This window comes from Sceloporus undulatus, chromosome 5 (assembly GCF_019175285.1).
Source record: "Sceloporus undulatus isolate JIND9_A2432 ecotype Alabama chromosome 5, SceUnd_v1.1, whole genome shotgun sequence".
NCBI classification, from domain to species: Eukaryota; Metazoa; Chordata; class Lepidosauria; order Squamata; family Phrynosomatidae; genus Sceloporus; species Sceloporus undulatus.
Genome location: NC_056526.1, coordinates 88,690,009 through 88,705,667, shown reverse-complemented (window position 1 = coordinate 88,705,667; position 15,659 = coordinate 88,690,009). Strand labels below are relative to the sequence as shown.

Genomic DNA, 15,659 nt, shown 5'->3' with positions numbered 1-15,659 from the left:
CTTTGTAAGTTACACAAATTGATAAGTTTGGGATGACTTTGATTTTTCTAAGAGGCTCCTGGAAATCTGTAGATAACAGTCCTTTATTCTCCAAAATGTCTAGAAATGTTCAGCCACAATTGTGTTTGGGAATTTTAGGTAGTATTGCCTGGTCAGAGAAAGCAATATGGCCAATTCCAGTATTTTTTCTTCATCTTGCTCAGCTACTATGAACTACTCAACACAAGTTGAACATGAGTCAACAGTGTGATACGGCAGCTAAAAAGGCCAATGCAATTTTAGGCTGCATCAATAAAAGTATAGTGTCTAGATCAAGAGAAGTAATGGTGCCACTGTACGCTGCTTTGGTCAGGCCCCACCTGGAATATATTGTGTCCAGTTCTGGGCACCACAATCAAAAAGGACATTGAGAAACTAAAGCGTGTCCAAAGGAGGGTGACTAAAATGGTGAAGGGTCTGGAAACTGTGCCCTGTGAGGAATGACTTAGGGAGCTGGGGATGTTTAGCCTGGAGAAAAGAAGGTTAAGAGGTGATATGATAGCCCTGTTTAAATATTTGAAGGGATGTCATATTGAGGAGAGAACAGGACCCGGAACAATGGATGCAAGCTACAGGAAAAGAGTCCACCTCAACATTAGGAGGAACTTCCTGACAGTAAGGGCTGTTCGACAGTGGAACACACTCCCCCAGAGAGTGGTGGAGTCTCCTTCTTTGGAGGTCTTTAAGCAGAGGCTGGATGGCCATCAGTCGGGGATGCTTTGATTGAGATTTCCTCCATGACAGGGGTTGGACTGGATGGCCCTTGCGGTCTCTTCCAACTCTACAATTCTTTGACAAAATCGAGGATTTTAATGTTGCTGTGAGTGCCCAGCAGGTGTCTCCACCCCTCCTCTACAGAAGAATGAGTTTGTCTTCTTTCTAATGGAAAATTGGGATTTCTTAGGAACAGTTTTCACTTTCAATGCCAGGGAGACTCAAAACTGTTCCCATTTTAAACCCAAGCAATCTCCAATAACCAGAGAAATTTACACTTCAGGGATAGATGTGCCTCTATGGGACAGTCTCCCTGAAGAGATCCTTTGTGTCAGACATCAACTGAAATTTTAAACAGCGATTCTCAGACCAGCAACAGTCAGTACTACATAGGATATTTATAGACTACAGAATGCATGCACTGAGTTATGCTCCTAGCATCCAGATTTTATGAATGAATGAAGACTAGATCCCAAAGCTAGGGATCAGTGTCTAAAAGTACATATCACATGTCATATTGCCAGAAATGAGAAGAATTTGGCAGACACACTCCATGGATTGCTTATTGATCTTATTCTACCCCACACATTGTTTTATCTCATCTACAATGGGTCCCTGGTATCTGCTAGGATTTGAATCCAGGACCCCCTGTGAATACCAAAACCCATGGATGCTCAAGTCCCATTAAATACAGTGGCATAGTGAAGTGATGTCCCTTATATAAAATACCCCTTATATAAAATCGAGGTTTGCTTTTTGGCATTTGTAACCTTTGATACAAATGGTTGCGTTCATGGATATGGGGGGCCAACTGTATTTATCATAGGCTAGTAATCCATGTTGTGAGGGGTTGCCTAAAAAGTTGGGTAAAAACATACAAGAACTACAGAGGCAGGTGAAAAATAGAACAGATTTCAGACCTGAGCAACACTCACCACGAACAATTATGCTGTTTTTTCATTCTAAGACATGGGAGGTCTCCAGAGAGAAGTCATACAAATCTGAAGTCTTAGTTGTGTTCCTCTACAATGTAAACACTTTTAATTTCCATGCTTTGCACTTGAGTTGGACACTCATAGCCCTGCTACCTTCTCTTCTAGACAGAAAGAATTTCACATAACCAGATGAGATGAAATACATGAATTGATTCCAAAGCACAAGCAATCCCATATAACTAATGCTCCAAGCACATCTTTATTATAAAAAGGGATAGAAAATTGGTTTTATTATTTATTTAGCAAGATAAATTATGGCAGTTGTTAAAAAAACACCAAGTAAACCCACAGCTTGTTGTTTTACCAAATCATTTACTGCTTGGGTCAGCAGAGGCACTGGTTAATCTGAGTACTAACAGTTGGCCAGGTAGCCAGCAATGGTAAGCTGCTCATTCCAAAAAGAAGCATTGTGTATTTCACCTACTGTATTTTCATTTCTCATGGTTAAAATTAAAATGATCTCTGAACAGCTGTCAATAACTATGGACTTCTCCATCATCTTTTATGAAGTCTTATTACCTTATAATCCAGTACTCGATTTCATTGCATTTAAAATGGGTAACAATTTTATAGGCATTCTTCAGCAAGCTTAGAAATACACTGATTTAGCACAATTGTTTGTGTCCAGATGTAGTTACTGAGACGCCACGTGGAAGGCCAAATTCCTTCATGTGGTAAGACATACACCATAGCCACAGCAAAGCTGTGTCCTTCCAAATGTTGTTAGACTCCAAACCCCCAACCAACCTGGCCAATGGTGGATCACAATGGGAGCTGTAGTTCAACATATGAAGGACCACAGCTATCACACACTTTGCTGCACAGTATATCTGGAGCTCTGTTACACCAAGCTGAGAATATCTACATAAATAAGCAAGGAATGAGCTGCTTCATTTCCTGAATGCTAAGGACATAAGAGGTGCAGTGCATATTTCAGAGATTTCCACCCAGCAGCCCTAGGCATTACATACAACTCAAACATGATGTCTTTCATTTAAAGTGTCACATATTGGAAACTTTCCTGAATACAGTGGGAGAGAAGCCAAGGCAATTTGCACCCATAAACCTATTCTCCACTACTTTAAACATACAAAATGAACCCCATAGCCAGCAGCCAAATAAAGCATCAATATAGCATTCACCAGATATCTGCTCTAAGTTATACTTGAATAATGGAGAAAAAGAAAAAGCAGCCTTGTGTTTTAAAAGCTACCTGTCTGTACTAGAAAGAAAAGGACTGTATGTGCAGTGCCAGATTCCTCGGATGGATCTCCTACAGCTTGAACTAGTTCTGAAGTCTGACAGTGACAATTTTTACAATTGTAGCAACAAAGAAAAAAACTCCTCTGCTGATATTTTTGTCGACATCTAATTACTTTGTTGAAATCCAATTACTAATTCCAATTAAAGTAGATCTATTGATTCACCGGAATTTACTAAATGTTACAATTACCAACTGCTTCAAAGGATCTACTCTAGTTCAGACTAGCACTTGTGTCTCTCCCTACTATGTGACTGATCCATACCCTGATGGCAACTCAAAATCCCAAAGAAGTGAACTGCAAAGCAATGTGCTGCTTCTCTCATAATTAAACCAGCTCAGAGAATGTGACCTAGGCCAAAATCACACACGTTCTCTTCACTGCAGTTTTAAAACCAAATTCCTATCCTGTTTTGAGCCACTCCTTTGCCCACTCAGACTTCACAGCTGGTCTAAAGGCTAGCAGTTGCAGGAAGAGACTTTCCTAAGCAGTAGTTGGGAATTATTTAATTACTGTTTCTATTGTCAGTACTCTAAGATTTGCAGGAGGGGATTGTATTGGGGCCAGCTGGTAGGCCAAAAGACAGTGCATCCACCTATGCAGCATTTTATTTGGCTTACACAGAGTGCACACACCCCAAACTTGCCTATGAGCTGCCAAGCTCAGGCCAGATGGGAAGATGGTGTGAGGGGCAGAAAAGAAAGTGAAATGCTTCCTTGTATCATCTTGCCCTTTGCTCTGAGCCAACCAGCCCACATGCAGTAACCAATCCCATCTCACCCTCTGAGCTTGGCAATGATATTATAGCTGGCAATAGTCTGGTACCCTGGATAGCTTAACTGTGGAAAGTACTCCTTCTCAAGTTTATGAAGTTGGCTACAGTGCCCCATATTCCTGTAAACTTGTTTAATTTTTCAAATACAAAAAGAACAGGGGGGGAAAAACATTTAAGTGACAATCAGTGCTGTGGCCAAGAAAAAAGGTCAGTATGGAAAGGAACATAAAATAACTCCGGGGCTACTATAAAACAATTAGCCATAGGTGTTCCATAGTTGTTCCTTACTTAAAAAAAAAGCAGACCTTTGATTTTAGAGGAGAGACTATTCATAGTTCTTGCCTTAGTGGCCACTATCCTCTAAAAGCAGATTACCAAACTGCTAGCAAATTATGCTCCAATATATCCCCTCGCAACAGTTCTACCTGCCATACACATCAACACAAATCAACCTGGTGCAATCAAAAAAGTTTTAGCACAGTTTGACAACGTAGAACTGTTATTGGCTAGCAGCAATAATGCATCTCTTGTACCGAGGTCACCAAGACATCGAGGTCACCAAGAAGCTGTTCTTCCATTGACAGTCAATCTCCAGCTACCCTCCTGTGCACTACATACATTCAGCTCAGAACCTAAACTCACCTCAACAGCCTGTTACTTGTTACTATGTCTGAATACAAGGGAAGAACCCACTAACATTGGTGTGTGAAGTAACCATTTTCTATATCTTGGGACTTCGAAGCTTTAGGATTGATCTGCTCACAACTGAGCTACATCTCCATTCTACCAACCCACTGCAGTAACTTCACACATTGCACATACATGTACTTCATCCTTGTTACAAGGTACATGCAGACAAAAAGTGCCTGTGTGCTACCCGCACTGAAAGCAGATCATTAAATAGAATGTAGGGCTTCTCTGAGCAGATGAGTATGGGTCCTTCTCCAGCCCATTCCACTTTTTGTTTAGGAGGGCAAGATAACAGAGAAAGTGCTAGCACTACTAGCTCCCAGAAGTCTCCATCAGCAGTTCTCCAGTCTTTGCAGACGGCATGTCAATTTACAAGAGTAGTGGTGTTCTTTCCCCTGCAGGCTGCTCTTTACGGAAGAAGTCCTTGATATGGGACAGCTTACTATGGATCCTCTCTCTCAAGGGAGGGACATGGTGACTGGGATCCAAGATGTTAGTTACCCTGCGCTCTCTCTCACGCTTCCAGAGCCGATATGGGTGTGGCGGAAAAGGTGCTTCGCGTCTCTCTCGGCGCAGCTGTACTGTTATTCCTCCAATTGCTAACATTGCCCAAACTGCCAGGAGGATGAGGTCTAAAACACAAAGAAATAATTCAGTTAAGTGGCATGCTGAATTAAGTAGTTCCCTCACCAACTGCCTTTTTTCAATATGCTGATTCAATGCAAGATCATTTTCACATCTACAAACCCCCCCCCCCCCCCCCCCATTTACTTCCATTTTTAAAACCCATCTTCCTAGCTAGTTCTTTCCAAAATAACATCCTGGCTGCCTAGCACAGGAAACATGACCAACTCATGACATTTCAGGAAAGCAGCAAAGAGACATGAATACATGTACTGGGTCTTGGCAGAAGAGGCAAGATTTGCATTTCTCAAGCAGACAATGCCCTAGATTTTCCATGGTTGCATGTACTGTAAGAGTTCCATATGTGCAACCCTGCTATAGCTTCCCTCTCACCAGCCCCTGGGCCCACTGTGTGGCTTCAAAAGCCCACTCTCAATGGCCATACCCCCATGCACTACATGGTGGAGAACTGAGAAGGGGGAAACGGGACAAGCATCTGGCAATGTTCCCATAGCCAGAGGCAGGCATCTTCCATCAAGATTCATCAGCAGATGATGTCACTGGTCTTCTTCCTTTCTGTTCTCCACCAGCAATGGAATAACCATGGAGATGTGCTACTGGAATGACAGTGAGTCTGGGGTTGGTAGTAGTTCTGGTCATTGTGAAGGGAGGAAAATAATACCAACTTACACACTTACCAAAAAGGTACATAACTAAGTACAAGGTGACACACTATCGTATGTCATTAACAGATGCTGGCCACTGTCTGAGCATTTCCAGCTAGAACAAAATGAATACAACAGTCCTCTTTTCCTTTGGAAAAGATCCAGATGCTCAGGAAGCATCAGCAAAGTTGTTCACCCTTCCTTAGAATGTTCAGTGCAGCCTTCAGCTCAGAGTATTCCTTACTGCCTTCAACAGGCAACACATCAATTTGTTCTTCATTTCTTTTTGTCTAACATAGGCTTATAAGCCTTATAAAGTAAAATATTTCTCTTTAGAGGTTTCCAAAGGAAAGCCTCTAATTAAGGAATCAGACCTCCCCAGCACACTCACTTAAGACATACCATTTGGCTGAAAGGGCACACTGGTGTATGTTCTCTTGAAATCTTCATTTAAAATCCTTCGAAGCAGATCTATGCCAATGTAAGACAGACTTGTATATATGTAACAGGCTGTAGCCAGGATTACAGTGTAAGATCCTATTATGCCACACGTCAGGATGTTGAGCTGAGGAGGAAGATCAGATCATGAACAATTCTGACTTGATCAAACTGGTGTCCATTAGTATCTGGCAGCTATCTATGTAGACCAAGGGTGAGCAACATGAATCCTCTGAGCTGTAAATGATGACCTGCCACTTTCTGCAGCTCTTCAGAAAACTATACTACTAAAATTAATTTCCTGGGTAATTTAATAAACTTAAAATTAATTCACTGCTTTTCCAGGTTTGCTGACAAATATTAGCAGCTTATGATGTGTTCCAGTGGTGGAGACTGCCCTCCAGGTCTGCTGATGCACCTCACCTTAATGTAGACAGACATGTTCAAAGCCCATTAATTGAAACATGAAGCCATATTTCATTTGTCTGACTGTTCTAAATCTTTCCTACCTTCACTTTCTTTTCTTTTGTTATATAGCTATTTGCTTCAGAGTAAACGTTCATAACTAGAAGTTGCAGGAATATAGAAGGTGCAGAAGTAGAGATGTTAAATAGTTAAGAAACACAGTGAAGCAGAATCGAAATGTAGCAATGCTTCATCCAATGTGATTACCTGACAACTGATTTTTATTAATTACATAAATCTCTCCTCTACCATAAGGTTCCCATGGCTCAGTGAACAATTAATACAGTATAAATTCACAAACAAAACAAAGGGGCAGAGGGAAAGAGGAGGAAAAAAACCTGAATTGATCTTGACTTCATAGATCAAAAATCTTGAAAAAAAATTAAAAATCACTTGCCTCCTACAATTAAAAAGCAGATATGCTGGTCGATTTGTACAGATTTTTCACTTGCAATTGTTATTTTGGAATTCCACACCCAACAACCATACTAGCTGAGGGATTCTGGAAGTTGTAGACCAAAAAAAGGTAACTCTTCCAAGTGCAGATGTACAATATCAATAAGTATTGACAGAACTGGCCATGCTGATCAGGGGATGCTGGGAACTGTAGAGCAAAAATGTAACTTTCAGGCTTTCTGAACATTTGTAACAGCTATGTGAACGAATGAGCAAGCAATGACTTTGTAGTGGGGGTAATACACTTTCAGTGCTCAGTCTCAAAAGGTCTCATATCTTAAGTGGAAGGGACCTTGAGAAGCACCCCCTGTAAATGCAATATTCGCAGGACACAGGACATAAATGATGTTGGCGAATACTGATAAAAGTAATTTAGCTATAAGATCCTCTTCAGTACTACTCTGAAGCTGAAAGTATTTAGTTAAAGAAGATACTTACAACTCTGGGGCAGCCAACAAACACTATGGGGACCATCAAAGCAATGCAACAGAAAGTGACCCAGAATACAGCATCATCCTGGAAAACCTTATAGTTTCCTGTGAAGATAACAAGTTCCTAACATAAATGAAAGTCTTGACTGAAACACATTTTATCCAAGTTAAAACTATAGATAAAAAGACTCATGGAATGCACCTAGGATAATACCCACACCTCCTTGTCTGTGGAAAAGAACACCATTTAAAAAGGGACTAGTGTAGAGCAAAGCCAATTGTGGCATTTTGGCTATTTTCCCCAAATGGATGCCTGAAATATTTCCTGAAGTCTGCTGGATCTAGAAGTATAAATCCTGACCTAATTTGTCTTCACATGGTGAACAGTAAAACAACAACATTCTTTTTCTCACAGTACACCACTGTGAGACAACAGGGCGATGTTTCTTTTCTTCTTCTTCTTTGTTGGAGGGGGGTTAGTCTTTGATAAAAATGTGTGCATTTTCACAAGTGTTTTTTCACATTTCTGAGAAATGTGCAGTACTGGAAATGGAGGAAAGTGTTGTCTTGTTGTTTGAATAGCAAAAATAGTTACATTGGATAAATTCTTTGTGCCTTTGTGATAAACTAAATTGTCGCTTTGTTTTTGATATATTTGTGTTCTTAGCTTTGCAAAAGGAAAAAAAACACTGTTTTGCAAAAGAAAAATGGACTTTTACACAAATTACATTTTGAGAAAATTGCAAAAAACAGTGACAAAAAATGGCATCTTGATCTGGTGCAAGAGAAGATCTCTTGAAGGGGTTTGAATGCACACAAAACAGTTGTGTCATGCCAAGACAGTATAAAAAAGTCTTTTTTCAACACCCAGGTCTAAACTGGACTAACCTTTATGCAAAAATCTGTCATGTTTAGAAAAACTTTGAGATTATAGACATTCACATAAATTCTGATACAAATCAACTTTAAACCTGAGAAGTATTAGAGGGAAATAGCAACTGTGTACAAGATGACTGAAGATGCTCTCCATTTTAACTGGACTCTTTTTGGTTTCAACAAGGTGATAAAGCAAGACTCTCTTTAACCTTGACATCCAGCTATCATTGATCGGAGAGAAGTTATCCTAACCCCATGCTTCACTGAGTAGTAGCAGCAATAGAAGTATTCATACCAGGCCCCGATGAAGAGTATGTAACATACCTAAAGGAGTGAAGAAAATTGTGGATGCCACAAGGAATCCCAACACTAGTCCTACAATCAACATACAGAGTATCACAAATCCAAAGCGCCACCAGTATGCTACCAAGAGGAGACCTCCAATAACTCCAGCTACTGCAGTAAGGCCAAGATTGGCTGGAAAAACAGGATTGGGGCAGGGGAAAAAACAGAAGGAAAAAATGAAGTTTACAGCAGAAACAAAGTTACAAGTGTAAATTTCTCCCACACTGCCCAATTGTGCAAGGCTATATTTTAGTATTTTGAAAATGAACTCAATAGAATAGGTTTCTAGGAATAATAAAAAATAATAAAACTTTATATCCCACTTTTCTGTTGCCAAACAATCAAAGCGGCTTACATCTAAAAATCAATCCAATACACAATACATCGTATATACAATATCCCCATATCCCCTCTAAAAAAGAATTAAACATAGTACAATTAAAATTAGTCTATTAAAAACAAATAATAAACATGGTAATCAAAATAGTAATCAAAATGACAGAGTGATACACTATACATGATGGGAAGGGGGTTCGTCTTTGTTTTTATCTGGCTGAGTTCTATTCAGGAAAGGCCTGCCGGAAGAGATCTGTCTTGACAGCTTTTTTGAAGCTGTCTAAGCTGGTCATTTGATGAATCTCCTCCGGCAGGGTGTTCCACAATCTTGGAGTGGTGGCAGAAATATGCCCTTTATATTCTCTGCTTACCATCGTAACTGAGATCAGATGTTCTTGTAATGGCTATGAAGAAACAGAATGCCAAGACAATAAAGCCCATGAAGAATAAACCTAGGGGAGAAAAGTCATTATTAAAAATAGTATTTTCCCTAGAAAATATTAAGATTGAATTGTGAATGTTGCCATTTAGTTTCCAAGGTGCTGGATGGGATTAGCACATAGATATAGGAATGTTGTTGTGGCTATAAAGATTTTTTCCATAGCTATAGGGGTAAAACTCCAAATCCAATAAAATCTAGTCATATCAAACACTATTGTAAACACTATTACCTAATTTTGCTCGCAACTGCTTGATAGTATTTTGAACCTGAAAATGTTGTCTGCAGTATGGACAGGGAGGAGAGGAAATAATCTACTATTGTTTTATGTAAACATTTACTAAAAATAAATTTGAAAAAACAAAATGCTATTCTATTCCTACAACTATGGAGTTACTTCCCCAACTGTGTGCTTTTGCACACTGGCACATCACAGATAGACTTCATAAGCTCAAGCACTTCCACAGAGAGAAGGCTGAATGCAATGTGTCTGCATTACCGGCTGGTTTGGATATGCTTCTTTGAATCAACCCCCATGAGTGGGATATGAGAGGCAGAGGGCACAACTGACCAGACAGTCACTCTTGATACAAGCATGCTGCAGAATCACTCATCATAAGAGACTGCTTATCATTTCACTAAAAGCCATGGGCATAGGATAGGCTGTGTAAACCAAGAGACACCTCAGATCACAGTAAAGGGACCAATTTCAGGTACTGGGACAAGTTATGTCAGGCGCTGGCCATGCATCCAATGGAATAGACTCCCCTGCCACGCAACTAGCTTCAGATTTCAGCCAGGGATCCAAGTTTGCTCCCTCCTTGCCTCTATCATGTGGGGGGAAAGTGAGGAGAAAGCAAAGTGGCAGGCAGACCCAAATGCTGGCTGCAGGAACTGCAATGTGTGAAGTTTTGTCACTAGAATGTGTGGCAGAGATAACAATGGGGATACCTTAATGAATCATTGGTCTTCTCTACCAGGACAAATGGAAGGGGACAAATGGATCTAAGGCAACAAGCAGGTCTCTCTTCCTCTGTTCTCAAATGAGTTAGGTAGGACAAATTCCCAAGTGGTGGTAGTTTGCAGGGTATTCCTGGACCCCTTGAACACCAGAGTGGGACAGCATCAGGCTCAGAGAACAGAGTCTCCTTTTCCCAAGAGCACAAGGTTCTGTCTCAGATTCTCTACCACATGAGTTGTGACCTCTCAGATAATGCTGGACTATAGTTCCCATTATTACTGGAAAATCCAGCTGGAGTTCAACAATGTGTAAAACAGGGATGGGCAATTGCAGAGGCTAGGCGGCTCTACTGGTCCTCTAGGAGACCTTGGAGAGCAGCACCTCCACAACACCCATCTCGTTTTTTTGTCCCCAATGCCTTCTAGGGGACAAAGAGGATATTTATGCTTTGGGATCTTCTTGGGCCATTTTAGGCCCAGAAGAGGCCTCTTCTAAAACAAAAGGAAGTAAGTGGAAGTCTCTTTCCATTTACTTTTTGTTTCAAAAAAAGGATTCTCTGGGGTCTATATTGGTCCAGGAGACCCATAAAACATGGTGGAAATGATTCATTCTCACTGCCTCTAGAGGGCCTTTTGGAATATTTTTTTAAAATCCCAAAATATTTTTGCACAGCCCCTCCTCCGGATCCAGGAGGTCTCCAAATGTGGTGGAAATACCCTCTGTACCCCCTTGGAGGAATCTGGAAAAAGCAAAACTGACCCCCACTCGGGGCACAAAAATGGTCCTAGCAGGTCACATGTGGCCCATGGGCTGAACTTTGCCCATCCCTGGTGTAGATTCACACAAATGCCCTATGCTTGCTCTAGCAGAAAGCTCCCTGCCTGAGCTATAATGAAAATAAACCTTCTATTTTAATGCAGAAAAAGCATATTGGAAACATTGGATTGAGGGCGGACTCTGGAGGTCAGGGTTCCATTCTCCACTCAGCCATGGAAACCCACTGGGTGACTTTGGTCGAGTCACAGACTCTCAGACCTTTGATATGTTCTCCTTGGGGTTGCCGTGAAAGCACACAACAACAACAGCCATAAGAATTTGGGGCCACACACTACCAAGGTTCTATAATATGGGTCCTCAGCCTTGTAAGGTCACAAGTGGGCAATTTCAACTGGGCTGAAAACCAATTTCCTCACCATGTTTTACACATACACATACACACACATACCTGTTTTCCAGAATCTGTGTCCAAAGAAACAGACAAAAAGGCCAAGGACAGCAAATGTGGTGAAAAATATTTTGGTAGAAAGTTTTCCTACAGAAGGGAAGAAGAAGAAGAAGAAAAAGAATTGAGCACTACATTTCATGACTCACGACAAAGAAGAGACCCTAGAAGCTACACCAAAAATATGGAAAAGACACAGCTTCAGCCCACAGTAACCCATGTACAGAAGAAATTTTGAGGAGTTTTTATGGGGTATAGTGATATTTCGATTTTCTTTCAAAACCTATCCAGCTAGTTGAAAACAGAAATAACAGAAACCCCATATTAAAAACCACAGGCACACAATTTAACACCTCTATTAAGTCAATATGAACACTACATTAGCAATTCCCACAGAATTTCTAGCTGCTACGTACTTGAAGAATTTGTCTTTGTTATATCCATAGCAGAGCATAAACAAATGCATTCAACAAAATATGGCCAATCTCTATTTATCACAACACACAATCTTCCTCTCTTCTCAGAATTCACTCTCAATATAGAAAGACAGGGATCATGATGACTTCCTTGCTGGAGAAGTTGTAAAGAGCCAGCGACTTTAAGGCACTGAAACAGCATAAAGATGTGTATAGCACATTGAGCTACACACCAGATCATGATCTTAGTGGACCTCTTTAGGATTCTGTTCAGGTTACTTGTAAAAATCTCTTCTGTCCTATGCAGTTCAGCTGAGTGTTGTGGCTATTTTACAAACTTTGAATTATGGCACTGAGCCATCCCCTATATTCTAATATTACTCTAGTACAACAGCATAAAAGTAATAATGATGCCAATTCCCTGATTGTCAACACAATAATCCAGAACCTCTTTTATGGAAGAAAGCCATTAAGATGGCATCAAGTGAAGTATCTCCCCTCTCCCAAGGACCTGTTAAAAATAAACATCACACACACACACACACACAGAGAGAGTGAGAGAGAGAGAGAGAGAGAGAGAGTTGACTTACTGAGAGTGAAGCAGTTATCCACCAAGGCAGAAAGGCTACATGCATATGTGTGAACTGGCACATAGGCGGCTGAGGTATTCCACCGTGGATCCCTCACAATGACATTGTAGATCACTCCTTGTCCAGGAAGTGAGGAGAAGTACAAATCAGTTTTGTCTTGGCTAGTTAAGGTCATCAACTGTGAAGGACATGACACATATGCAAATGAATGAAAGAAATGCAGGGGAGGGCAGAATACACATCCCACGTTGTCCCACACCCCTTCTTTAAAGATGAAAACAAAGTTTTATCTGAGAACACTATTATTTATTAAAACACTGAATGAACAGTGTAAACCACTTTACAAGACATGTATTAGAAGCAATGTCAAAATCATATACTGTAACTTATAAAGATAAACCATTCTTTAGAAACCCACTATATGGGTCCAAATTCTACTGTCAGTTTTAGCTAAGTAGAGCCACTGAATCAATTGGATTTACATATGTGTTGACTCATTACTCAATAATTGATTGAATGGATGGGTCTACTCTACTTGGGAATTTGTAATAGGATTCCAGCCACAAACTGGATTATTTAGACTGAAATCTTTAATATGTCAAAACCATATAACTTACTTTAACACCGTTAGCTCTGATATTTTGCACTCCAGACATCTTCCTCATGTGACTCACAAATGCTGCTTCAGACAGGTCATTTTCTTGTAGGAAGTACTGATAGACATCATAGTGTAGCCGCCACCTAGACTCTTGACTCACAGAATCACACAAAGGGGGAGTCGCACCTCTGGAATATAGCAGATAGAACAATCACTTGAAATCATTTACACTTGGCTTTATTGGTTTGGACTTTTCAGTGCTACTTATTGTTGCCCTACCAATCAGAACCATATAAGATAGATTCCCTTTACCCTGATTTAAAACAAGATTCAGATGTCACACTAAATCAACATGGAAATGATTAAGTGGGAAGGAATGGTTGAAGAGGGCGTCTTCTTTTATCCAGCTACTACAGATACTTTAATACAAAGATTTTCCCATGATTGTCACTTAGGCTCAGCTGTCTTGCAGAACTTTTACTATTGTCATTTAGAAAACAAGATACAGAAGCCTCAACCTTATTTATATTTTAATTTTGAGATCTAAAGATGCAGCTTCCTTGCAACCATTAGGTACAAAAAGGCTGCACTTATATCTACATCAATCCCTACTGAAATGATTGAAAGTTCAGTTAGATGATACATACTATCACCCCTCCAGACAAACATGGTTAGTCTAACTCTGAAAAACACTCTTAATTGCTTATTTTCCTTTGTTTTCAGCCTTAGGACTCTGACTGAGAAGCCCTAAATAATTTTGTTCAGATGTGCAAGCATATATTGGCTAGAATCCTGTGTATCCTGGCTCAGTGTAGTGCTGTAGTTTTGCATATGAAACTGAGGCCTGTTAGAGACTGCCAAAATAAAGCTGCTTCGGGTCTCTTTGGAGGTATGCTGTTTAAATGATGCATGCATCCTAAGAATCTGGAAGCTGCACCAAAAGCTGCACTCCGGTGCTTAGGAATGGAGTGTGGCTTTGGTGTGACCTCCGGACTCTTAGGACCCATGCATCATTTAAATAGCATACCTCCAAAGAGACACGAAGCAGCTTTATTTTGGCAGTCTGTAACAGGCCACAGTCACAGCTTGCCTTTCACCAGCCCCTGGACTTACCGTAGAGCTAGTACAGCTCCCTCAACATGGCCATTTTGTACCCAGCAGAGAGCCAAACAGGGAAGGGGGGGGTGCTTGGATAAGTGTCTGACTATGTCCCCGTGGTCAGATGGAAAATTATTACATCATCTGCCAGGATTTGCTGGAGGTTTCAGCAGCTGATGTAATCATTTCATGTCTGACTACTTGGATACAGCCATACTTTTCTCTGATCCCTTCTCCTGCTCTCCACTAAGCATGGAGTAGAGCTGCACTGGCTCTACAGTAAATCTAGAAGGAGGCTTTGTGAAGGGAGGAAAGGAAAACCAACCTCTGCAATGACAAAAAACAAAACAAAAACCTTATGCAGGCGTAAGGTTGACTCACGCTTGCTTATGCCACTAACAGGCTGTCACCCATTAATTCTTATATCCCTGTGTAAGTATAAAGACTATAGAGACATACCTTCTGTACCCTAGATTTGCTGGGGCAAATTTAATATTCGTCTCAGCCATGTTATACCCTAAATAAATATTAGGGTCAATGTCCAAATTAAATTCCAGGTTGCAGCCTCCAGGGATGGGATCTAGACAGAAAGATTTCAACAACTTGAGTAAGAAGAATCGTGACATGTTTGAAAGCAAGATACCATTTTTAGTAACAGGATTCAGTGGCATGTAACAGAATTATGTTCGGCTACTAGAAGCCTAAACTGGGGTTCCTGAACTGGCAACAGTATTTTTTTAAAGTAATTTGTTACTCACTAACTTTTTTAAGTAACTTGTTAAAAGAGTACTATATTAGAAATGTAATACTGTAAGTTTCAAACCTTTTTTTAAAAATACAAATGTGACTCAAGAGCCCACCTCCCAAGCAAAATGCTGTAAACAGCATTTCTTGTTCCATTAAGTAACTATTTTACCTCAATCACATTATTTTTGGAAAATATCATTATGCCCTCACTACCCACAAAAGGTATAAATTTCAGATAATGTTCTTGTAATGTATTAATTACTTCCAAGCTCTGGAGTAACCCATGATTTTCAAACTGAGACAGTTTCATGAATGGACTATATCCATTGCCATCAATTTCATTGTGTGACATCCCTTTCCTGCTTAGCTCTAGGAAGCTCCAATGATACATTACGCAAGTGCAATATGATCGATATGTGTGAATGACAAACCCTAAGAGCAACTTAACTATGTTGCAATTAAGAAGAACGTCAAGCA

At 40.3% G+C, this 15,659-nt stretch overlaps 1 protein-coding gene across 1 annotated transcript in view; it reads right to left on the bottom strand.

Moving 5' to 3' along the window:
* Window positions 1-1,771: 1,771 nt before the first annotated feature.
* The window catches only part of TM7SF3 (transmembrane 7 superfamily member 3), a 31,987-nt gene continuing 18,099 nt past the window's right edge, over window positions 1,772-15,659 (bottom strand). Inside the window, exons 4-12 of the mRNA XM_042470049.1 lie at window positions 14,895-15,015; window positions 13,357-13,525; window positions 12,740-12,917; window positions 11,737-11,823; window positions 9,483-9,563; window positions 8,755-8,907; window positions 7,562-7,659; window positions 6,167-6,329; window positions 1,772-5,107 (exon numbers count right to left, since the gene is read on the bottom strand). Of these exons, the coding sequence (XP_042325983.1) occupies window positions 4,845-5,107; window positions 6,167-6,329; window positions 7,562-7,659; window positions 8,755-8,907; window positions 9,483-9,563; window positions 11,737-11,823; window positions 12,740-12,917; window positions 13,357-13,525; window positions 14,895-15,015 (1,313 nt within the window). The 3' untranslated portion in view covers window positions 1,772-4,844. The remainder of the gene's footprint in view (window positions 5,108-6,166; window positions 6,330-7,561; window positions 7,660-8,754; window positions 8,908-9,482; window positions 9,564-11,736; window positions 11,824-12,739; window positions 12,918-13,356; window positions 13,526-14,894; window positions 15,016-15,659) is intronic.